General features: G+C 37.7%; 1 protein-coding gene across 2 annotated transcripts in view; it reads left to right on the top strand.

Annotated features, from left to right (window-relative positions):
- The first annotated feature begins 1,129 nt into the window (after positions 1-1,129).
- The window catches only part of Rprd1a (regulation of nuclear pre-mRNA domain containing 1A), a 61,447-nt gene continuing 35,994 nt past the window's right edge, over positions 1,130-26,582 (top strand). For both annotated transcript variants that reach the window (XM_005372805.1, XM_013510071.1), the window contains exons 1-2: positions 1,130-1,461; positions 26,005-26,134. In XM_005372805.1, the coding sequence (XP_005372862.1) occupies positions 1,311-1,461; positions 26,005-26,134 (281 nt within the window). In that variant the 5' untranslated portion in view covers positions 1,130-1,310. The remainder of the gene's footprint in view (positions 1,462-26,004; positions 26,135-26,582) is intronic.

The following is a 26,582-nucleotide window of genomic DNA, read 5'->3' as shown; positions in this document are numbered from 1 at the left end:
GCTTGGTCTGGTACCTCTATACAGCAGCTGACAAATTATGTTCCTGAGGCTGAAGATGATGTACAAAAGTGTGGCTCCAGTTATCTCAGGGAAAAGGAAGGCCCTGAACTTAGCCAGGTGCCATTCTTTGCTTAAGTTTTATGCAACTGCATGGTTTCCATCTGCATGCTGTGTGTCCAGGATCACTCACACACACACACACATACAGGAAGTAGTAGGTGACTGTGATGGAGGTAGTCAAACCACAGTCTCTAACTGGTCCCACAGGTGGGCAGAGTAGAAGAAAGAGGCCAGCAGAGTCATGATCATGTTCTTCTGACAGTACAAGGTGGCTTCTTTTCGCTCATTCACCTCTGGGAACAGGAATAATCTGATAGTTAGTCAGAAGACAGGCAGTTAGTCCTAGCTGTAGGGATAAGCAGAATCGAGGACAGGAGGCACCTTCTACTCTCTGGGCTTACAGATTTCAAAAATTGGAGTCTTGAGAGGCAGTAGCTGAAGATAGTATAGTACTCCGCATAAGTAGGGCCACACAGCAGGCATGCGAGTTGGCATGGAAGGTGGGGAATGTAAGAAAAACCAGCCAAACATTGTGGCTCTCCTGGAAAGACTAATCTCAGCATGTAGCTTAGGCCTCATCATCCCCATATACTCACTCACTAGTTTATTTTTACTTTTTGGTTCTGGGGACTGAACCCAGAGCTTCCCACATATAAAGCACCACTGAACTATACTCTCAGACCTTAACTAATTTTTTTTTTCCTCCCTGGCGGAAAAAAAAACAGGATCTTGTTAAGAGGCCCACGGCATCCTCTTGCCTCAGCTTCCCAGAGTAGTTGGTCAGCAGGTTCTTTCCACAGCGTTGGTTTATGGTGTATTTCTACGCGTAGCGAACATGCAAGTACTCTTCCAACGTGGCTGCACCAATTTATGACAATGAGCATACTTAGAGATTTGTAATTACTGTTGTCACAGACAATCGCCCCCATCCCCCGCCTCTAGGCCTGACCCCGGCGGCACGCCCCCTACCGCTCTCCGGCCCGCCCCTTCCGCCCGGCGGGCCCGCCTCTCGGCCGAGGCGCTTTTCCCAGGACCGGCCGCGGGAGGGGCGGGGCCGCGCGACCGTGACGTCACTGCCGGCTGGACGCCATCTTGCTAGTTTGCGGCCGGAGTGGGAAGTGGTGGAGGCGGCGGCCGCGGCGAGGGCGTGGAGGAGGGTGGGGTGAGTAGGCGAGGCCGCGGCGAGGGCGGCGAAGTTCCCCTCCCCTAGGCCCTTCCGCGTGGGACGGCGTGGACGTGTTTTTGGAGGGATGTCCGCCTTCTCTGAGGCGGCGCTGGAGAAGAAGCTGTCGGAATTGAGCAACTCGCAGCAGAGCGTGCAGACCTTGTCCCTGTGGCTCATCCACCACCGCAAGCACTCGCGGCCCATCGTCACGGTGTGGGAGCGGGAGCTTCGGAAAGGTGAGTTGCCCGCCTCTCGGGCGCTGGCCGCCACTCCGCGGGCTCGCTGGGCCCCCCTCCCGGGCGTTCCTGCGTGCCTGCGCCGGGGAGCTGCCTGCGCGCCCTCGCGCAGCTCCGGGGGCCGGGGCGGCGGCGTGCGGCGCGCTTCCTGCCCAGTCTGCGCGTACTACGTATTTATCGACGAAGAAACTAATAATAATTCAAAATTCGGCCAGTCTCGTTCAGGAACAGTAGCAGGGTCTTGGGACTGCACCCCGTTAGGGCCAGAAACTCAGATAGTTATTGTTTTCATTCCGTGGGTTATAATGGAGGATAGGGCAAGGAAAAGGTAGAGAAATGAAAGGAAAAGATTGGGGTGTGTTTGGGAGTTACTTGCATCATTTCTAGAACATATAAACCTACGCTTGTAAAATTAATAGAAATAAATCAATTTTAGACCTGGGCGTCTAAAATAAGTCTCGTGATGCAATGGAAAGTACCCTGACTTGGTAAATTTTAGAGGGTCTGGATTGAGAAATTTCTTGTAACTTGTGGATTGTAGATGCTTTACCTAAAAATGGAGGCGGTAAGTGACTTAAGAGCCCTTCCTGCTGAATGTTTATGTACCGCTCGAACGGCATCATTAGTTTGTAGAACAGTTGGTGGATGCTTCTGTAAGTGAAGGAAGCTATTGAGCAGACGTCTGTTACTAAAATATCCAAAGTTGAGTTCACTTCTGTGGAGCAACTTCATCTGTAAAGGCCTGATTTACGTTAGTGCGACTGAAAATTTTAACTCATTTACTTAGTTTTTATCTTCTTAATTCATTGGGCAGAGTGGGCACTCTTACCGTTTCGGATATTCTAATGGATATAATTAAGTTAAGGATTTTAATAAACCATTAATCAGAGTAGGTACTTCTTTACTGACTGATGTGAATGCCATGTGGTAGCTGTATGGAGACAAACTAGTTGAATTTTTTTTTTTTTTTTTTGGTCAGGGTCTCACTTTGTAGTGCAGGCTGACTTTGAATTCACTAAGTAGCCCACGCTGGTCTCGAACTCGGGGCGATCCACCTGCCTCAGCCTTCCGAGTGCTGGAATTACATGTACTTGTCTTTTGTATTTGCTTGTGTTTGAAGAAATGTCATCCCAGCCAGGTGTGGTGCTGCTCACTTGTAATCCCAGCACTGTTTGTAATCGCAGCACTGGGAGGCCGAGGCTGGAAAACCGAAGTGAGTTCAAAGTCAGCCAGCATTGCATAGTGAGACTTTGTTTTAAAAAAACAAAAAGAACAACAACAGAAAAAGGAAATATCATCCCTTAATATAAATTGAATTATGGCCCTGTTTGTCAGTTTCTGTATGTGTGTGTATTGGCTTCAGATGAGGAATTCAATCAGCTATAAGTGGAAAATGGTTGAGAAATACAGATATAAAAGTCAGGAAAGCAACTGTGAATTTCAAGAAATTAGGAATTAACGTTGCTCTACACTACTAGATTTCAGAGTCAGCAACAGGTTTATTCTGTTGGGATGAGAACATTTGGAAGCATCGAACCTATAAAAGATTGATATTCCAGACTAGTTTAAGAACTGTTACAAATCAAAAAAAGGCAATGTTTTTAAAATTTTTCACTTGAAGAAACCTGAAAGGCCAATAAATGATAGTGATCCGGGGGAAACAAAACCAGGTTTCCCTTTTATCTTCATTAGGCAAAATTGAAAAGTATGGCAGGCCGGGTATGGTGGCACATACCTGTAATCCCAGCACTCTTTGTAATCCCAGCAGTCGGGAGGATGAGGCAGGAGGATTGCTTCAAATTGGAGGCCAGCCTGGGCTCCAGAATGAGTTAAAGGCAGACTGAACTACATAGTGAAACTGTTTCAAAAAAAAAGTATGACAGTATCATAAACTACTGTATACACTGCCTGATGGACATGTAAAAAGGCATAACCATTTTGCAAATCAATTTAGCAGTCTTTAATGAAGTTGAAGGAATATATCCTTTGATTTAACAGTTCACTTTCTAGGAACTGTATCCCCAAAATAAATATATGCTCATGGAATTAAAAATTAGCAGCCTTGTAATAAAAATGGAAATAATTTACACATTGCATTAGAGAGTAGACAATTGTGATATTCATATATAGTACTTTCCAGCAGTTTTCATTAGTTAACTAAAACTGCATAAAACAACATGACTGAATTAAAAAACAACACAGGAAAAACATGTTCAAATGAGAAGGAAAAAGCCGAGGGTAGTGGCGCACGCCTGTAAGCCCAGCGCTTGGGAGGCTGAGGATCCTTGAGAGTTCGAGAGCAGCCTCCAAAAAAGTGAGCTCAAGGCTAGCCTGAACTGCATAGCGAGACCCTGTCTCGAAAAGACCCCCCCCCAAAAAAAAAACGGGCTGGGGATATAGCTTAGTGGCACAGAGGCTGCCTGGCAAGTGTGAGGTCATGAGTTTGACTCCTGACACCAAAAAAGACCAAAAAAAATCCAAAAGAAAACCACACACACACAAAAATAGATGAGAAGGAAAACAAAGGAGGGGAAAGGAGAAAGAAAAGGAAGGCAAAAGGAAAAGAATGGAAGAAAAAAAGGAAACATCTTTTGTAAGGGGATGAAGGGTTGAAGGGAATGGAAAAAAGAATTAAGATATATTATGTACAGGTACAGATTCCCTATGATGAATGTGGTCAGTATGTATGACAAGTATGTATTAATAAATAAAAACACACAATCTAAAGAGCCGGGTGTGGCGGTACAGGCCTATAATCCCAGCACTTCGGAGGCTGAGACAGGAAGATCGCCATTAGTTCAAGGCCAGTGTAGGCTGCATAGTGTGTTCAAGGCCAGCCTGCACTACATAGCAAGACCCTGTCTCAAAACAAAAAACAAACAAAAAAATCTTAAAACAAAGTACAGACCAGTATGTCATTTGGTAAAGTTTAAAAAGGTGAAGTGGTATTCCATTGCTTACACATACCTTTGCATACAGTAAAACATGCATAGCAGTGATTAACACTATATTCCACAATAGTGTCAGGCATGTGGTGCAGAACATTACCAGGAGTTTGAGGCCAGCGTGGGCTACAAAGTGAGTTCAAGGCCAGCCTGACCTGCATAGTGAAAACCCTGTCTCCAGCAAACAAATGATATGATGGGCTGTTAGCTGGATTTGAGGACTTTTTATCAGTTTAAATGTTTCATAATTAGGAAAAATTGAGGCATATAAATAGATGCTTTAAAAGGAGAGTGATGATAGTGAAAATAATGATGGCGGTGATGGTGGACATGCTGCTGGTGTAATTCTCACGTTCTGTATTAGTCCATTAAGGGTTTCATTTCCTTGACATGTAACTACCTTTGTAGAGCAAAGCCTTTGTGTCCTCCCACCCCTCTGCAGTTTGATCATCAACTTCAGAATCCTCATGATTAATGGTAATCACTTATTGGTTGTGTACTCAGGAAACTATCCCTTCATATTGCATTGGAAATTGGAGTGTGTGTGTCACATAGTTGTTAATGAAGTAGATAGTGGGCTTCTTTATGTTTTTCTATTTTTAAATTTTTAGCTCCCTTAACCTCCACAGACCTAAAGGCTCTTAAATGTTTGTTGAATTTGTATTCACTAATAAGATTTTCGATTAGTATGAGGTACTAAATACAGTATATTCCTAGCTGCTGTAATTTGTTTTGAGAAAAATAAAAAGTATTTTTCATTTGCTTTAAAAACATACAGCCATATAAATCATTAAAATGAAGCAATTCTATTTTGAATTGACAATTCACAGCTTCTATATTGTCTGATACTATTATTTCTTTCCATTAGAGTTAGAATTGAAAAAGTAGAGACAATATTTCCACTAAGTTTTATAGTGAAAAGAATTTTTATGGTTTCAAACTGAATATAAATCTGAGCATATATACTTACTGTGTCTTTGAAGATAATTTGGATTATATTTTGGGTACATAATTTTTCTCTTCCCTTTTCATAGATTTTTTTCACATCTCCAATGAGAAGTTCTGTAATATAAAGCGATTTTTGTAACAGTTTTGAATGGCAGATTTAAATTATCAGTCAGTAGGCTCGTTAAAAAAATTTCATTATGAAAAAAAAAGTTTCATTATGAAAGATGTCAAATATATAAATGCCATATAAGTAGCACCTGGCTTCAGTTACAGATTTTGTTACCACCTAAAAAACAGTTAATTCCTTAAAATATCATCAAATATCCAGTCAGTGTTTGTTTCATTAGCTTTTTCCATTAGTTACTAGTTTGATTCAAGGTCCAAGTTAAGCTTATTTATTATGATTGATTACTGTATTCCTTTTTTTTTTTTTTTTTTTTTTTTTTGAGAGTAGTCCAGGCTGGTCTTGAACTTATGTAGCCAAGGCTGGTCTCTCATTTGAAGTGATCTTCCAGTCTCAGGCTCCTGAATGCTGGATTACAGGTGTGCACCACCATGCCCAGTTTACTATATTCCTTTAATTGCTTTACATCTATGGATTCCTTCAGTGTTCTAGTTTAAATTTATTCTTTGAGAAAATCAAATTTATTTGTTCTATAGAGATTTTGACAGTATAGACTAGAGCTCTCTCAGACTTTGTTGTTTTACTTTCTTAAAAATCATTGGGGCTGGGCGTGGTGGCACACACCTGTAATCCCAGCACTTGGGAGGTTGAAGCAGGAGGTTCACTGTTGTGAATTTGAGGCCAGCCTGGGCTATGTAGTGAGTTCAAGGTCATTCTGAACTGCATAGTAAGACCCTTTCTCAAATAAACAAAACGAGCAAACAAACAAAATTATTCCTAATTCCAGGTCTTTTTCCTCCCCTGCCCTCCCTGCCCTTCTTTCTCTGAGAGTAGTGTCACTGTTTCTCAGGCTGGGCTTCAACCTGAGAGCGTACATTTTTGCTTTTGTATGTGATGCTGGGATCAACCTGAGGCTTCTGATAGGTAAGCACGGTATGAGTAAGCTACACCTCAACTCCTACAACTCTTTATAATGTCTTAGTGGAAGACGTTAGATTCTAAAATTTTTGTATTCAGTCTTGGTGTATCACATGATGTCTGGAGAAACACTAAAATACGTATGTGAGAGAACAAAAGTGAAAAAAGCCAATGATATTTTGGCATTGTTGTGAAACAGGTTCTGACTTCATGAACCCCATGAAATGGACTTGAGGACCACTAAGGATCCACAGACTGTTTGCTGAGAACTGAACCATTTCCTGTAATTTGGTAGTTAGATCAAGAAGCTAGGATATATTTTTTACCTTAAGGAGATATATTTCCTTTCCAGTATTAATTGTCCTGAAAACTTACACTGAATTCATGAAATTTTCCTTTGGCTTACAGTGTAATTTTCTTTACATTTTCTTAGGATGTAAGCTCTTTTTGAAAAAATGATGATTTGGTGTTTTTGCTGCTGGTTGAGCAGACTAACTGCATTTCTGATAAAAGTAAAAGTGTGCTCCTACATTAAACAAACATGACAGTCTATACTTTTTGCAGTTTTTTTTTGATAAAATGAAAGTTTCATTTGAAATGTACAAATAAGGTGTGTTTTGTTGATTTCCTTTATTTAGGACATACTTATTGAGATCCTTTCTCTGTTAATGGATTTAAGATTATTCAGTAGATAAAAAAGACACAGTCATCTTCATGGAATTGCATATTAGCCAAGGGAGCAGACTCTTAAATTCGTAACATACAGTAATGGAAAGGAGAAGTACATTTTGGAACGTAGTTTAGTTTAGGAAATCAAGGAAGGCTTCTTCAAGTTTTGAAGTATGGCTGGGCATGGTGGCGCATGCCTGTAGTCCCAGCACTTGGGAGGCTGAAGCATGAGGATTATTGCAAATTCGAGACCGGCCTGGGATACAAAGGGAGCTCAAGGCCAGCCTGAACTGCATAGTGAGACGCTGTCTCAAAAACACACACACACACAAGGTTTGAAGTATGAGTAGAATTTACTACTGGTAGGAGTTGTACAAAGAATAAAGACATAGTTTTTATCCTTTCCTCAGTTGATGGATATTTCAGTTTCCAAGATTTAGCTATGACAAATTGTGCTGCTGTGAACATAGGTGTACATATATCGCTGTGATATGATGTCTCCTGGAAAAATACCCAGAAGGGGAATAGCTGGGTTGAATGGGACCTCTAATCCTAGTTTATTAAGGAATCTCCACACTGATTTCCACAGTGGTTGTATCAATCTGCACTCCCACCACCAGTGTAGAAAGATACCTTTTTCCCCACAGCCTTGCCAGCATTTGTTATTGGTTGCTTTCTTGATGGTAGCCATTCTTTCTAGGGTGAGATGGAATCTCAGTGTTGTTTTAAATTTGCATTTCTTGAATGACCAGTGATACTGAACACTTTTTCATATATTTTTATGCAATCGAGTATTACTCATCTACAAAGAAAGATAAACTCTAGGCCTTTATAGGTAAATGGATGCAACTAGAGACCATACTCATAAATGAAATAAATCAGATCTACATGTGTAAACTTTGTATTGTCTCCCTAGTGTAAGAAACTGAAAACGTAAATAAAATCTGAAAGGTAAAATAGATACTGTGCAAGGGAAAGAAACTGCTCAAAAGGAAAGAACAACTGGGATGAGGGAAAAGAAAAAGCAGAGAAAGAAGGGGAAAAAAATATATGTATATACACAAGATAGCTAAGATAATTGTACTCCTAATTTCTATTCGTTTATTGAAAGGAGCAGTTAATTCTTAATTTTTTAAATCAACTTAGTATGCCTATGGCTGGTAATCTGAACAGCTGCTTTAAAGATAACAATATGCAGTATAGCAACCATTGTTCAATTCCTATCATCTTATTTTGAAATTCTCTCTTTTTTTTTTTTTTTTTTTTTTTTTTTTTTTGGTTTTCCTTCCAGTAGCAGGAATCGAACTCACGACCTTGTGCTTGCCAGGCAGGCACGTTGCCACTGAGCTAAATCCCCAGCCCCCTTTTTTTTTTGTTTTTGAGGCAGAGTCTCCCTATGCAGTTCAGGCTGGCCTTGAGCCTACTTTGTAGCCCAGGCAGGTCTCAAACTCAGGAGCCTCCTGCCTCAGCCTCCCTAGTGCTGGGATTACAGGCATGCACCACCACACCTGGCTCTGTTTTAATGTGGTTTTTTTTTTATTCTTTTTTTTTAGGCAATTTTTATTGTTTCTTTGTTTGAATGTAGGCTTATGTACAACATTACTTAACATTTTACATAGAACATTACAGTTCATTAAGTCCTTTTGGAGCAAAGCAGGATAATATACATTTTATGCCTGGAAGGAACTTTGAAGTGATTAAAGGTATGCGTTAATATTTTCGTTCATAAGAGCACATTAAGAAGATTATAATGATGAATTATTTACTTAGTCAATTTCCTGTCATTGAGTCTTTGGGGTCATTTTTCCTTCCTCAACGTAACTCATGGCTGCTATCAGGTGCCCATTAGTCTTGCTCTCCTTTAAAGCTTTTGCTTTGTTCTTTTAAAATAACTGAGAAATTTAAAAAGGCTTATGCTGTTGTAAGTGCTTAGATTTTCTGTGGGTATACTTAAAACTGTACTACTACTTCAGCAGGCAAAAATATGCACATAATGTAAAATTCAAAACAGGCTTATAAAGAGAGGCGAAAAGGTGTTAGTGCTATTCAGAATTTTCTATGCATATAAAATCATATACATGTGTTGTAATTTCTTTTTGCCTCCAATTTCTCCTTTATTAGACAAATGGTAGCATATTAGGCTTTTCTTGCTTTTTCCCCTTTAATCTGTTTTTCAGATTATTACATATTTGTAACATTTGTGGTGTTGCCTCATTTCAGAAATGATTGCATTGTACTTTTTTTTTCTTTTGGCTTTTTGAGACAGGGTCTTACTATGCAGTTTAGGCTGGCCTTAAACTCACTTATGTAGCCCAGGCTGGCCTCACATTTGCAATGATTCTCCTCCCGAGTGCTGGGATTACAGGCATGCACCACCACACCTGGCTATACTTCATTTTATGGGGCACTAACATTTATATCTCTGTCTGTTAATGAATATTTAGTATATATCAATTTTAGTGCTATTATAATTTATAAATACTGTACATTACTAAATATTCCTTTTCTTTCCCTTTACCTCCCTCCCTCCCTCCCTTCCTTCCTTGATTTAAATAGTCTAGTATTTCCTTAATGGCTTGAGTTGGTGGTTTATGAGACCCTGATAAGGGTAGGCATTTTGGCATTTGTCTATAATCCCAGCACTCTGGGACGTGGAAGGGGAAGGATTGATTCCAGGTTTGAGCACAGCCTGGGCAACTTCTTGAGACTCTGTCTTATAATATAAAAGGGGTGGGGAGGTGGCTCAGAGAGAAGGCCCAGGATTCAATTCGTAGTGCTGGGGGTGAGGGGAGAATATTAATGTATCACATTATTTTTTATTTATTTTTTCACATTATTTTTAAAAGTTCATTTTTATCCCCACTATTTCAAATGCCTTCTTCATCGTGTATTTTCTTACATATTTGAGTATATTTCTACACCATTATTTTGTTCCACTGGTCTATGTCCTTGCATACAACTATTACATTATTTTCATATATGATGGGATATTACTTTTCCTTACTTCATGACATTTTTTCAGAGGTTATTACTTTGTTTTTCCATATAAACTCTAGTATCAACTTGTTGTTTGCAAGAAAAAAGTGTTTCGGTATTTTTTTGTTTTGTTTTGGTATTTTGGAGGTTAACATTTAATTTGTTATATAGTAGCTTAAAGAAAATTTACATCTTCGTAATATAAGGTGTTAGGTTGAAATTTGTGAGATCTTACTCTAAATGTGTTTATTGTAATTGGGTTAACTGGTTCTTCAACTTGTTAAGATGTTCTTGATGTAGACCTCTGTAAAGAGTATCCCGAAATGTACATTTTAAGTTTAAATTGTCCAACTTGTATTAATACAATTATTAATTGTCCAACTTGTATTAAATTTTATTTGATTCTGGGTTAGGCTAATAAAAGAAATTGTTAAGGGGTTCAGTCACTTTACAAAAAAAGACTTAAAATTGAAAAAAATTTATATCAGTTTTTTTGTAAATTAGGAGAGTAGTTTGTATTGATTTTTGGGATGGCATACTTTGGTCCAGTTCAAGTAACATCATTCTGCTTCAAAGAGCACTGTTTTAAAAAAAACCTTAGATATTTAATCCAGCAAATTGTCTATGTCTTTTTATTATTTTAAGATAATTCTTCAAAAGAAATTAAATTTGAGGTAGTCAGGGACTTTATTTTTTCTAAACTACCAAAGAAAATAGCGTTTTCTTAGAACACTATGAGGTATCTTGAAAAACACTTGTAATGATTTATTTATTTATTTATTTATTTATTTGGAGACAGGGATTCACTATGCAGTTCAGGCTGGCCTTGAACTCTCTGTGTAGCCCAGGCTGGCTTCCAACTTGGCAGCAATCCTGCCTCAGCCTCCCAAGTGCTGGGATTATAGACCTGTGCCACCACACGCGGCAGTAATGGTTAATTTATATGGTGGTCAGCTGAACTGGGCCACAAGGTGTTCAGACATTTTATTATTATTATTATATTTTTAGATGCATCTGAAAGGTGGTTTTTGGTTGAGGGGATATATTTTGGTGAGATCAACATTTGAATCATTAGATTTAGTAAAATAGATGCCCCTGTGTTCCTAAGTGAATCTCCTCAGTCAGTTGAAGGACTGAATAGAACAAAAATGTTTGATTTTTCTGGTGAAGAAAAAGAATTCCTCAGGAATTCTGCCTGCCTTCAAGCTGGGACATTGTTTTTTTCCTGCCTATGGCCTTGAACATCTGCTCCCCCTGCGTCTCTAGCCTACAGACTTTAGACTGAAACTATATCATTGACATGCTTCTCAGGCCTTTGGCATTGGACTGGACCTACAGTCCACTCTCTTGTGTCTGTGGTTTTTTATTAGCTGCAGTTCTTGGGACTTGTCAGCCTCCATAATTCAGAATTCTTAGTGTTTTTTTTCTTTCAGGACCTTAATATATTGTTTTATTGTCTGGTCTCCATAATTTCTGCTGAGTAATTGGCTTTTAATCTTATCAAGGCTCCCTTGTACACAAGTCACTTCTTTCAAGATTCCCTTTGAGCTTTGTCTTTTTTTTTTTAATTTTAAAGAGAGTAGTAAATGAGAAACAAAGTAATAGAACAGTAGCAGCATACCAGTATCACAAACATAAACAAATCAAAACAAGAACATTCAAAGTGATACAGTCTCAAGACAAAATAATACGAATTAACAGTGGTTGTTATATTACATATTGCTATCCTCAACTCCATTGCTCAGATTACCAGATGTAAGAATGAAAGATTGCTCAAACCATTATAGAGAATAAGAAAATAATTCTTTGATAAAGCAGTAGAGATAATACAGTTTGTCTTTTGATAGTTTATAATGTGTTCCATTGTGGCTCTCTTTGATTTTTTTTTTTTTTTTTTTTGAGACAGGGTCTCGCTATGCAATCCAGCCTGGCCTTGAACTCACTTACGTAGCCTAGGCTGGTCTCGAACTCGCAACAATCCTCCAGCCTCAGCCTCCCTAGTGCTGGGATTACAGGCTTGCGCCATCACAGCCAGCTGTTATCTCTGATTTTTATCCTTTGGATTTCATTAAATTTCTTGGACTTAAAGATTCATGTCTTTCCTTAAGTTTTAGAGTTCTCAGCCTTTACAGCAGTTCCCTCTTATCCCAGGGCTGTGTTCCAAAACTCCCAGTGGATGCCTGAAGCTATAGATAGTATGGAATCCTGTATACATACTATTTTCCTATAAATATATACACAAATTTGGTGCACTTTTTAAAATCTTAACAAGCACTTGTTATGCCCTTTGGCTGTAATTGCAAAACTAGTCAGAATTTCTTTTTCCTTTACGGTTTTATGGCTAGAAGATTGTTCTTACTGTAGATATTAGCGTCCTTAGCATACAGTTACTTTCTTATTCAATAAGTGGATATCACCTCTCTAGAACATTTTACTGCTATTATAGAATTTGTCACTTTGTATTTTAATGATTCTGTGTTTAGTTTCTTATTACTGGAGAGTTGAATTTATTGCTTTAGTCCCTAGAAACCTAGCACACAGATACGTCATGAAATATGTGTTGAGTGGAGTATTGAATAAATGTTAGAAAGTATGTAGAATCTGAGGCCTTTAAAATTGAAATGGCATATTCATTATTGCTTTTAAGTGTCTGATTTAGCAACTGCTAATATTTTTAGGAAATAGTGGAATCCAGTTATAAATAGTCTTCACTTCACAAAGACCTGAGAAATTTCCAGCCTTTTCATTTTGTCCTATTATCCCATTCTTCCTGTTTTTTTGAACCGAGAATTGAACCCATGACTTCATGCTTGCCAGGCAGGTGCTGTGCAGCTGAGCTGTATCCTGGCTATCCTGTTCTTCCTATACTTATGGAGATGCTTTTTGCGTGAGATTGATTGATTGTATTTTTTGTCTTTTTGAGACAGAGTCTTGCTATGCAGTTTGGGCTGGCTTTGAGTTCACCGGGCTGGTCTCGAACTTGGGAACGACCCTCTTGCATCAGCCTCCCGAGTGCTGGGCTTACAGGTGTGTGCCACCACGCCTGGCTTTTGAGTGGGTTTTTAAAAATTTTTTTAAATTTTGTTTTTCTTTTTCAGTCAGATTTTATTGGTACATTTTAGGTATACATTATGATCATATTCATCCTAAAGAATTTGCACCTGTACATGATATAACTTGTTTTTTTATCTATCTTTCATTTATTTTTTCTCCACATTTATTGGTACATTTTAGATAAACATAAAGATCACATTCGTCAGATAATTTGTACCTGCAGATGATACAACTTGTTTCTTTTTTTCCTCCACTTCTCCTACTCTCCCTTCAACTTCTCCCCTCCCCATTTATAAAAGCTTTGTTTCCATTTTTTCCTTTTTTCTTTTTTTAACTTTTCCTTTCTTTTTCCCTTCCTCTCTCCCTTCCCTTGTTTCCCTCTCCACTTGAAAATTTTGTGTTTTGGGGCTGGGGATTTAGCTCAGCGGCACCGTGCCTGCCTGGCAAGTGCAAGGTTGTGAGTTCGATTCTCGGTACCAGTGAGGGGGGCAGTTTTCTGTTTCACAATACCTATTGCACATTTTGGTCCTTATTGACACTTGGTTTCTCACACCAGAGAAGCAATGTATTTACACATGTGTGTCCAATTTATTTCACATAAGAATATGGTCTCAAGGTGCATCCATTTACTAGAAATATCTTGAGCCTCTTCTTTTTGGCAGAGTAGTACAATATTGTATTTTTAAAAAACCACATTTTTGTCTATTGAATGGGGTTGTTTCCCCATTTTTGAAATTTTTGAGGGGGCGGACATAATAGTTTACAACAGTATTCTGGCTGTTAATCTCTTGGGAAATGTATGACTTGCAAATCATAAGATTTTTCTCCTATTCTGTGGATTGTTTTTCTATTTTGTTGATAATGCTTTTTTATATGTGCTTCACTTTTCTCATTGCTGAGACAAAATACCTTATGCTCAAAGTTAAAGGAGGAAAGGCTTTTTGTATCTCATAGTTTGTAGAGGTTTCAGTTCATAGTTGACTAACACCAAGGCAGTGTGGCATGGCCAAGGAGCATTGTAGAAGAGAAACAGTTCATGGCAGGCATAAGACAGCAAAGCAGTGAAATAGTGAAGAAGCATCAAGCAACAATAGCAGCCCTTTTTCTGCTCTTTTATTGACGCTGTTTACCCTTAGCACTCCAGCCCTTAATCCTAGCATTGCAGTGTGAATCAATCCCAGCCTCGCACACCTGAGATTCAGCCATCTCTGAAAAGTCCCACCTATGACTGTATGAAGCTTTATGCATGAAGATAGAAGCCATAACAATATATGTTTTAACTAAACTAAATGTTTAATTTAAACTAAATGTTTTAGTTTTAAGTCCATTTTATCTTTTTATTGTTGTTACTGTGCTGTTAAGTGGCTTGGCCAAGGAATCATTGCAAAATGCAGCATCTTGAAGCTATCTTCATATGTTCTCATCTATGAGTTTTATGCTTTTAGCTCTTAACAATAGTTCTTTGATCCATTTTGATTTAATTTTTTCCTCTGGGTAGTCATTTATTGAAAAGGCTGTTTTGCCTTCATTGAATTGCTTTTGTACCTTGGTAAAAAATGGCTTGAGCATATTTATGGAAGTCTGTTTCTAGATTCTCTCTTCAGTTCCCATTGATCCGTGCCTCTGTACTTTTACCAGCACCACAGAATCTTGAATTTGGTAGCTATATTAAGCCTTGAAATCAGGTAGACTGATTTCTCTCCTTATATTCTTTTTCAAAATTGCTTTTAACTACTGTAGTTTCTTGATCTTTCAATATAAACTTTTAGAGTAATTTAGCTATCAGGAACTGTCTTGCTGAGATTTCTGTAAGACTTGCCTTAATCCTATATGTAAGTTTAGGGAGAATTGACATCTTTACTATGTTGAGTTTTCTAATCTATGAACATGGTATATTTCTCCATTTATTTAGATTGTTTTGATGTTTTTCATCATTTTGTAGCTTTCATTATACAAGTTCTATACAGATTTTGTTAGGTTTACAATTACATATTTCAATTTTTGGAGCAACTTAAAATTGTAATTTAAATTTTGCTGTCAACATGTTCATTTCTAATATATTGGAATACAGTTGACTTCTGAGTATTTGTCTTGTTTTATGTGATCTTGATAGTCTCACTTACTAGTTATAAGCCTCCATCATACATTTGTTAGAATTTTCATTGTAAAGAATCATGTTATCTAAAATTTTTTTTTTTTTTTTTTTTTTTTTTTGGTTTTTCTCCGGGACCGGGAACCGAACTCACGACCTTGCGCTTGCCAGGCAGGCGCTTTTGCCGCTGAGCTAAACCCCCAGCCCCAATTTTTTTTTTTTTTTTAACCTTTCTTCCTTTTCTTTTTTTGTCCTTTCCATTTCTTTTTTTGTTTTATTGTACTTGCTGGAATTTCTAGCACTGTGTTGAATAAGAATGATGAGGGTATTGGTCCCAGTTTTAGAGAGGATGCATTTAGTCTTATTGATAAAATGTTAGCTATAGGGGTTTAGATGCATTTTATCATGTTGAGGAAGTTCCTTTCTATTGCTGGCTTCTGGTAGACTTTATCGTGAATCTTTACTGAATTGTCAGAGGCTTCTGTGTCAACTGATAGTATCAGTTTTCTTAGCCTGTTAAAATGGTGTATTGGCTTGATGGATGTTTTAATCTTGCACCAGTTTGGCGTCCCTTGAATGAGTTCCACTTGTTTATTCTATAATTCTTTCTATTATATGAATAGAATTTCTCTGAATTTTATTAGTAGCTTGTTAAGAATATTTGCATGTGTATTAATGAGGGCTGTTTGTCTGTAGTTGTCCTTTTTTGGGTACTGTGGTTTTGATATCAGAGTAGCACTAAATTGATAAAATGAAGTGGGATATTTCCCCTCTTGTTTTCTGGAGGAGTAGAATTTTAAAAATTCTTTAAACATTTAGTATAATTCTCCAGTTGGAAACCATCTGGATCTGGAGATTTCTTCTTTGGGAGTTTTAAAATTGTGAATTCAATTTCTTTAATTGTTGTAGGACTACTCAAATAATTTTATGTTGAGTGAATTTTGGTAGCTTGTGTTTTTTGAGGAAGTGGTCCATTTTGTCAGGGTGTTCCCTTTGTGTTTCTGGAATTGTTACAATATTCCCTTATTGTCTTGTCATAATTAGGGTCTATATTGATATCTTTGTTTCGTTGTTAATATTGATCATTTGTATCTTCTTTTTTTGTTATATTTGCTAAAGGGTTTTCAGTTATATTGATCTTTACAGAGAAGTAAACTCTCCCCCTTTGTGTTTTCAAATTAACTGGTCTCTTACCTTTATTTCCTTCTTTCAGTTTGCTTGAGTTTATTTTTGCCCTGCCCTTTCCAAAATTGGAGCCTTGCATATAAATACATGAGAAAATGTTCAACATCCTTAGTCATTTGAGAAATGCAAATTAAAACAACAGTGAGATTTCATCTCACCCCAATGAGAATAGCTAGCATTAAGAAATCAATCAATAACAAATGCTGGCGAGGCTGTGGAGAAATAGGAACTCTGCTCCACTGCTGGTGGGAATGCAGACTGGTGAAACCACTGTGGAAATCAGTTTGGAAATTCCTCAGCGAACTGAGTGTATAGGTCCCATTCAACCCAGCTATTCCCCTGCTGGGTATTTTCCCAGAAGATCTGAAAACATCATGTCACAGTGATATATGTGCATCCATGTTCATAGCAGCACAATTTATAATTGCTAAATTGTGGAAACAACCCAAATGTCCATCCACTGAGGATTGGATAAAAAAATTGTCGTACTTTTATATAATGGAATACTGCTCAGCTGTAAAGAAAGATAAACTCGAGGCTTTTATGTAAATGGTCACAACTAGAGACCATACTCATAAGTGAAATAAATCAGACCTACATGTGTAAGCATCATATTGTCTCACTAGTGTAAGACCTGAAAGAGTGAATAAAAACTAGGAGGTATGATAGACATTGTGAAACGAAAGGAAAATGCGCAAAGGTAAAGGGCAGCTGGGGTGTGTGGGAAGAGAAGGGAAAGAAGGGGAAATTATGTAAGTATGTATACACAGGATAGCTAACATAGTTGTACAACTGTCTTCTATTGCTCTACAGAAAGGAACAGTTAATGATTACTTGTTTGATCAATCTTGTATATCTCTATTTGTTTTCCTGAGAAACCACTTGAAGTTACCCATAAGTAATACAGCAACCATGGTTAATTTCCTACAACTTTGTCTGTAACTCTGTTTTGTTGCTATTATTCTTATGTTATTTTGTAAATGGATGTCTGTTTGTTAATATGTTTTCCTTTTATTTTTTAAAATAAAAAAATAACAAAATTGGAGCCTTGGATTATTAATATGACATTGTTCATCTCTCACAATGAATGCATTAAGTATTAAATCTTCTGTCAACACTGCTTTGCATGTGTCCCACAGTTTTTTGGTTTTTTTTTTAAAGTCGTTGTTAGATAACTAACATCTCTGTTGGTGTTAGCTTCTCTTGGTGTCTTTTCATTTCATGGCTTTTGATATGGTGAGTGGTATTTGTATTGATTCATAAATGTTCTTTGAATTATGTTGTGAAATTTTGGCTCTTTTATCTTGTTTTAGCCGGTTAGCCGGGTTTCTCTGACAGTGCCTCATCAGGGGAGGGAGGTATTCTTTGTTACTATTGGGTACAAGTGGGAGTTCTGGCTCTCTACCAGACCTCCACTGACACCAAGGGAGAATGTAGACTAGTAATATAGTGTGTAAAAATCCATTGTAGAGAAGTCATTGATCTCCAAATTAATCTGTGTACTTAGAAAAAATTTCTATAAGGAGATTAGCTCCCCCCAATAAGGCTAATACTAAGGATTAAAAGAAAGAGTTAAGATGTACTATGTGTTTCGACTGCTCAGGATGAATATAATCATTATGTACTGCAAACGTATACTAATAAGAATAAAAAATAAAGATCATTGAGAAGGGCTGGGTGGCCCTTATAGGTGGCACATGCCTATAATCCCAGTATTTGGGAGGCTTAATTAGGAGAATCACCACAAGTTCAAAGCCAGCCAGGGATAGGTAGTGAGTTCAAGGACAGCCTGAACTGCATAGTGAGACCCTGTCTCAAAAACCAAAAAAGAAGAGAGAAAAAGGGTAAGATGGCTGGAAAAAAGTAAACTTGAAAGAAGAGGCAAATTGATTTTGAAAGAAAAATGGAGATAATGTGCCTTTTTAGATCTCGACACAGATTGTAAAGTTACTTGTAATAGTACAGTGTTGTTAGTACAGGAGTAGTAATATATTTGAATGGAACAGAATAGAGATTTAGGAGGATTTTATAGGCCTATGGTAATTAGGCACTTCAAATCCATGGGAGAAGCAATAGAGTAGTAATTAAGCAATTTTACATTCTTACTTGATACTGTAGATAAAACTTATTCCAGCTGAAGATGTAACATTGAAAAATTTAATTATGCAACCATGATATATACATTTATAATTAAGATATACATTTACAATTAAGATTGTCAAACAATTTTCTAAGTAAGATATAAGCCAGGTTTCACATAGGACATAGGTTTGGCTACATAGGGCCGAGGATGTAGCTCAGTGGCACAGCGCCTGCCTGGCAAGTGCAAGGCCCTGAGTTCAATGCTTAGTTAAAAAAAAAAAAAAAAAAATGGGTACTGTGGTGGATTAACAACTGGTGGTCAACTTGTAACACCCAGTTGAACTGAGTCAGCGTGGTGCTGGGTGTGGGAGGCCTACCTAAGGATTGTTGCCAGCAGCATAAGAGGCAGAACTGGACAGGGAGAGGTTTAGAAGCTGCTGGGAAGCTCTAGGGAGCTGTTGGTTTTCCTGGAGAAGATTGTCATGCTGGCTTTCCTGATGAACTTGGCTGTGCTCAGAGGAGGAGCTTGTGACTTCACTGTCATTAAGGATGGCTGTGGTTCACTTTGGGGAAGCTCTGGTCTTCACTTTGAGCATCGCTTCCTGGCTCCGGAGGGGAAGATGTAACACAGCTCAGTTTCCAGGAGAAGCTTGTCGCTTTGGCTTTTCTGATGGGCTTTCCTCAGCGTCAGAGGAGCTTGGGACCTCACTGTTGCTGAGGATGGCTGTGGTACTTCGTGGGGGGCTCTGGTTCTTATTTTCGCTTCCTGGCTCCGGTGCAGATCCCTCAGCCTGCTAGCACAGATCCTTCATTCTGCTGGCACAGACTTTCTAGTTTCCACCACTGACCTTTGGGCCTTCCCAGCGCAGATTCATGACATAATCCCACATGAGACATTGTCATGGGCTCTAGGTCTCCAGTTGGAAGCCTCATGGGAGGCATTGTTATGGACTCTAGATCTTTAGCTGAACTCATGCAGGACCTTACGGTGGGATCCAGGCCCTCAGCTGGATTCTTTGGTCTTAAATGTGTGGACAGATTTCCTGCACTCTCTTTGTATATGGTTTTTTGGGAGACTATTATAAAATAATGTTATAAAATATGTGTCCTGTGTTGTATTGTTCCCCTTACAAAACCCCAAACTGCAACAGCTACATGAAGTTGTAAGGTCTCTGCTGAGAGTGGTGGCACACAATTACAATCCTAGCACCCAGAAGGCTGAGGCAAGAGAATGGTGAGTTTGAGGCCAGCCTGGGCTGCCTAGCAAGTTCAAGGCCAGCTGGACTACCAAATGAAACAAAAAAATTAATAATGTTCCTGATTGTGGAAAATACTACATTTCAACTTTAAACAACAGATTCAGAAGAAATTGTTGTAAATACCTAAAGTAAGAAAAACTAATATATTCATGGCATAGAAAGTGATCTTTAAAATAGTAGGAAAAAAGTGGATATCTCAGTTAAACAATGCAATCTGACAGGCAATTCACAAAAAAAAGCATATAAATGACTGAGAAATCAACCTTTGTAGAATTCAGGGAGTTGCAAATAAATCATTTACTTGCACAAGATTGACAAAAAGTTAAGTAGTCGTGTCATGCTGATAATGATGTAGGGAAATGAGTGTTTTTATTTTCACATCTGTCAATTTAAATTGTATACCTTTTAATCTGTTACCTCTGCTTTTTAAATATTTTCTATAGAAATATTTGCCCTTGTTTACAGAGATGTACTAAAGATTTGAAACAATGTATGTATCATGTGACCTAGTAGCTATTAATAGGAATGAGGCTATTAAAAAGAATTTGGTAATGTATATACTTATGAATAAAAAAATGACTTGGATATATGAAGTGTGATGGCTCTTACTAAAATATATGCAACATGATTTCATTTATGGAGAAAACATGTATATGTATGTGTGTATAATGCTTGCAAATGTACACACAGTGGTCCTAAAATGATACAAATTAAATTATTAACCCACATATATCTGTGATGGGGGAAGGATAGAGGTGAAAGGCTATTCACTATATGCTCAACTTTCAGTTTTATTAATTAACTTTTTATGATGGACTTTTAAAATTACTAAAATGCAAGCTAGCACTCAGAGGATGAGGCAGGAGGATTGCTGTGAGTTAGCGGCCAGCCTGAACTGCATAGTGAAACCTGGTCTCAAAAAGACCAAAACAAAACAAAACAAAACCCCACAGAAGTAAAGACTAGATCTTGCGCTTCCATAAACTAATCATCTGTCTTCAACTGGGTATTTTTTTTCCCTTTGAATCATTCCTACCCTGTCACCTGTTTTTTTTTCCTGGTTATTTAAAGCGAATACTAGGCAGGAGACCATTTTAGTCACAGTACATCGTATAGTACATAAAATAAGACTTACGTTACACTGAATATAATCGTAAGGGTGCTATTTTACCTAACAAACTTAGTCTAATTATTATCTTAAATGTAGGCCATGTTCAGTAGCCCACAATTCCCGCAAAATGTCTCAATATTCAAAATAGACTCCCAACGAAGTCCGCACATGAGTTTTGGTTAACACATCTCTGAAGTACACTACACTCCTATTTTCTGTACAGTTTATTTGTTGAGATTGTATCACATGGGCTATAAAAGTTTTCTGATTACACATTTATCTGGTTCCATCTTTATGATACTATTTTCAAGTAATACTTCGTTGGTCATGTTGTACATCACATTGGGAGATGGTGTTGTGTTGTTTTATATTTAAAGGTAAGATTGCCCAGTCACTATTGTGAATCATCCACTATGAAGTTCCTACCACCTTTCTTTCAGTGATTTTAGAAGCCACTGGTAATAGTTGCTTAGCCTATTTTATCAGGGGTTGAAAAATCGTGAATGTATTTTTTTTTTCTTTTCATTTTTTCTGCACTTACTATGTAGAATTCTTTTGTAACAGTAGTTCTTAAGAGTGTGGTCCCCAGACTACAGCATCAGTATTACCTGAGAACTTGTTGGAAATGCAGATTCTTGGGTTCTGTCCCATACAGAAACTTCGCAGTAGGGACCAGCAACCTGTGTTTTTGTAAACCCTCTAGTGTAGGTTATTCTGAGACATACTGAATTTTGAGTGCCTGTTCTGTACTCTTAAATTATATAGGAAAAGCAGGATAAATAGTTAAAGTTTTTCCCTTAGGTTTTTCCAGTCTTTTTAGATGTAGTGCTGAGGGGAAGATGTAGTGCTGGGAATTAAAACCAGGTCTCTGACATGCTAGGCTAGTGCTTCATCACTGATCTAGATCCATAGGGCCAGCCCCTCATCTTCCCTGTATATACCCTCCTTTACCTATTCTTTTTCCTTCTTTCTTTCCTTCCTTCCCTTTCTCCTTCCTGTTTTCTGTGTTTCTTGTTTTTTATTTTTATGTAGCTTAGGCTGACCTCCAGCTCATAAACCTTTTACCTCAGTCATTATTCTTTTTGACGTTCTTTCACCTGCAGTAGCTTTTGGAGGAGTGTGTATGACTTTTTTTTTTAATTCTTTTTTTATTTTAAGAAATGAAGGAAAACATGTTAACAAACAGATATCCATTGACTTTTGGATATAGCTCAGTAATTTTTAAGTGATATTCCTGCTTTTTAGTATGACAAGATGTCCTAAGTGGATATTATATATTTGCTGCATTTATTGGTAAAATGTTATTAGGGGATCGCAGTGTGGGTCTTAAGAGTACTGATTGATATCATTGCATTTTTTGTTACATTGATAATTTGAAGATTTAGTGAGATAAAGACATCTTAGAACATTACCCAGATCTTCCAAACTAGTCAGTGATTATTTTTTAATGTTACGTCATTGTATTTAGTTGATTTTTTTTTTTTTAAGTGCTGGAGAATATGATTAGGACTTCATGCATGCCACACAAATGTTCTACTGAGCTGTGCCCTGAGTTCCCAGTATTATTTTTCAGAAAGCAAAGTTTTAGTTTTAGCCATTCTAGGAATATAATGTAAATAAATGGGCATATTCTTCCAAAACTCTTCCAGTTTACTGTGTATTTTGTAGTAGTCTACTGGTCCTGGATGAAGTTTTCTTGTTGTTTGTTCTTTTTGTTGTACTGAGGATTAAACTCAGGGCCTTGTGCATGCTAGGCAAGCACTCTCCCACTGAGCTACAGCCCCAGCCCTAGGATGAAGTTGTTGGTTTGTTGTTTTTATATTTTTATTTTTAGAATTCATTTGGTGTATGTCCCAAAATCAAAGTTTTGCAAATTGTTTCATTTATAAATGTTACAGGAACTTCTATTTCCTTGGACTTTTTAGAAGGCTAAGGATGTTCCTTTACCTCCACATATATGGGTATTTTTCTTTAACCAAGCATTGAAATGGGGGAAACCATGGATAAATGCACTTTCATGACAAGAACAATAGGTGGAATATGAGGTCAGCACTACACAGATACAGAGTTCCAGATACTTTTCTCCTCTGACCCAGTATCTGCTTTTTCCATTAGACCCCTTCTGTGAAATAGCCCTGCAATAACAAAAATACCCCCAAACTACAGTAGTACTCCTTTCTTCCATGGATGTGTTTATGTGTATATATATTTGCTTATTCTTTTCCTTTCTCCCTTCCCCCTTCCCCCTCCTCTTCCCTCCCCCTCCCCTCCCCCTCCCTCTTCCCCTGCCCATCTGCCTGCCTGCCTGTCTGCCTGCCTTCTGTCCTTCCACACTGTCTCACTGTGTAGTTCAGGGTCTCCCTTGAAGGCCTTGAGCTCACTATGTAGCCCAGACTGGCCCTAAACTTGCAGTGAACCGAGTGCTGGGAATACAGGCGTATGCCACCATGCCTGGCATTTATTCAGTTTTTTTGCTGCTTCTTTGTGTAGGCTTACCTTGGAAAGATGGTTTTTATGTTTATAGATAACACAGTAAGGTTTTAGGTATTTGCAGTATTTATCAGCATTGTAATCTTCATAAAAGCATGGGTAATTAACTTAGACTATGATATTCTGCATCATATCAAAATGAGTAGGTCTGTACAGTATAAGAAAATTGGTAATGTGCCTGCCACTTTCTGAGTATAAACAGATCATACACCAATTATGAGTTAGTGAAGTTAAGTGACATTTCTTTAATTCTTTCACTGGCCAAGTTTGTTTCATATTGTTTATCTAATAGCCCTGACTGATTTCATTTTGAAACTTGGTAACTGATCTTTATTTTTAACATTTGTGAATAAAAAAATTTTTTTTTAGACAGGGTCTTGCTATGTAGTCCAGGTCGGCCTTAAACTCACAGTAAGCCTTCTGCATCAGTCTCCTGAGTGCTGGCGTCACAGGTGTGCATCACCACATATGGCTGTATTTGTGCAGTATTATATAACACTTACTTGTATGGTGAACTGAACTTGTATTACCGTGCCTTTCAGCGTGGGGGTGATATGCTCAGTTTTTTGGTACTATGTTTATATCTATTAGCCAGACAGATTTTATAGGTATGTACCTGTTTTCGGCCCCAGGTACTTATTGCCTAGAAGAGTGTAAGATTTTGTTCATGGAGGTGGCATATAAGAAAATGGTGGTTCAAATGTACATATTTGGTTTATACTTTACTGATACAAATGTAGCAGCACCTACACATGTACAGTGGGGTATATTGCTTTCATGTTGGTGTGATATATTTGTAGAGAGAAGAAATAAAGGAAAAAAGAGAAATTGAACTTTAGTGATGGGACCTATCTGTCAATTTATATGGCACTTGCATACTTCTTGAACAGAAGTGGTTATTTTGGTCCTTGGCACATAGCAAACTTTAATGTTATTTAAATTGAATGGGAAGCTTGGAAATATGGGTGTCTTGGGGAAAGAACCTTGTGAACAACAGAAACACTGGAGTTATTGGGTCAGATCCATTGTTTAGAATCAGTTTCTTTCACCAACAGTATTTCTTTAAGGAATTATAAAACAGTTGCAGTACTGTTTTGTTAGCTTTGTGCCTTAACTTTTTTTTGAATCAGGAATTGAACTCTGGACCTTGTGCTTGCAAGGCAGGTGCTGTGCTGCTGAGCTATATTCCTGGCCCAACTTTGTGCCTTAACTTTAACAATAGTTTGTGGCTTTTATTTTAACAATTAATTGGAATTTATGTAAGACATCACTTTTGTGATTTTTTTGTTTTCTGGCTTTGCTTGTGCTATTTCCATTAATTGTTTGCTCTGTGTAGATATTCACATAAGTATAAAATGAAAGTATTAAGATTTTTTTCCTTGAAAATTTGACTCAGCATAAATGGTAGAAATTTCTCTCTCTTTTTTTTTTTTTTTTTTTGTCTGTTTGAGATAGGGTTTTGCTATGCAGTTCAGGCTGGCCTTGAGCTCACTTTGTAGCGCAGGCTGGCCTCTAACTCGCAACGATCCCCCGCCTCAGCCTCCCAAGTGCAGCGATTACAGGTGTGCACCACCACACCAGCAATTTCTCATCTTTTAGCCTTGATACCACAAGGAAAAAAATGAAAATAATAGGTTGGTATTTGAATCCTGTACCCAATCTATATTCTGTTGTTTCAATTCACAGTAACTTAGTAAAGATTTTGAGTGAATATGAGTATGTATTAAATTTCATGTTTTGAGATAGGGTTTTGCTTGGTAGTGCAGACTGGGCTTGAACTTACTATGTAGCCCAGGCTGGCATTGAACTCATGGCAATCAATCTTCCTGCCTCAGCCTCCTGAGTGCTGGGATCACAGGCATGCCCACCACTCCAGGTTTAGCAGTCCTAAATTTAATTTAGGAGTTTTGAGAGCCCTTTTTTTTTTTTTTTAAAGACAAGGTCAAACTGTATAGTTCAGACTGGCCCTGAACTCACTGTAACCCAGTGTAACTCTGTAACCCAGGCTGTCCTCAAACTCACATCAGTCCTCCTGCCGTAGCCTCCTGAGTGCTGGGATTACAGGCATGTGCCACTACACCAGGCCTAGCTGCTATCTTAATATGACTAATCACTAATTTCAAATGACTGTATTTCTTATAGTTTATAATGGCTTAAATAAAAATTAATATAAGATAAATTCACAGAGAAACACTTTTCTACATACATGAGAATTTCAATGTGTAAAAGCCATTTGGTTTGGGAGTGGTGATAAGGCCAGGAATCAAACATACTAGTTGGGGCACTATTGCAAAGAGATGGAAAGAGCTATAATGTACCTACTTCTGCCTCCTAGGATCCTCTCTCTCTTTTCCCCCTCACATATTTCATCTCTAGAAGTTAGAGAGTCACCCTGGTGAGATTAGCAACAGAGATTTGGTAAGTTTGGTAGTAGATTGAGAAGCTGGGTGCGAACAAGACACAAAGGTTTGTGGGTTCATGTAGTTCTCAAAGTGCTTAATTCAGGTATTAAAAAAGTTTGTCTGAGTCAAATGAGGATATTTGAAGTAATTTTTAAAAATTTATTTTTGGGCTGGGGATGTAGCTCAGTGATGCAGCATGTGCCTCTCAAGCAAGAGGCCCTGAGTTCAATTCCTGGTACCAAAATAAATAAAATAAAATAAAATAAAAATTTATTTTTTATTTTTCAGCCAAACCCAACAGAAAACTTACTTTTCTCTACCTAGCCAATGATGTCATTCAAAACAGCAAAAGGAAGGGGCCGGAGTTTACAAAAGATTTTGCACCAGTTATAGTGGAGGCTTTTAAGCATGTTTCAAGGTATGATAATTGTTTGGTATCGTAGGTAACCTGTTTCCAATGTGCTATATTTCCTTTTACTAAAATTTATTTTAAAGCATCACAATAAGAACAAGGTGTGTTTTTTGAAACTTTCATTTGAGAAAACTTATCTCTAACTGGACTTTGTAAGTAAATATGCTAAGTGCCTTCTGAGAAGGAGATTTGCTAAGATTTTTCATTTGGAGTACTTGAATTATAGCTTTTCTTAAAAGACCTGTAACTGCTGTATTGGAATGGACTTCCTTGAGAATGAATAAAGGTATTGCATTGAAAATTTGTGTGCAAATTGTATAAAAATGAGAATCTTACTAATGTTTCTTACTGTTGTACTCTTTTCCTCATATCTTTATATGAGAAAACCTTTTATGTATCCTTATAAAAACCTTACAATTTTAAAGGTTTTTGGTTTTAGGTTATATGTCTTAAC

Source organism: Chinchilla lanigera, unplaced genomic scaffold (genome assembly GCF_000276665.1).
Source record: "Chinchilla lanigera isolate Chin_1 unplaced genomic scaffold, ChiLan1.0 scaffold00001, whole genome shotgun sequence".
Classification (NCBI taxonomy): Eukaryota; Metazoa; Chordata; class Mammalia; order Rodentia; family Chinchillidae; genus Chinchilla; species Chinchilla lanigera.
Note: the sequence above shows the minus strand (reverse complement) of the source record. Positions and strands in the feature narration are given on the sequence as shown.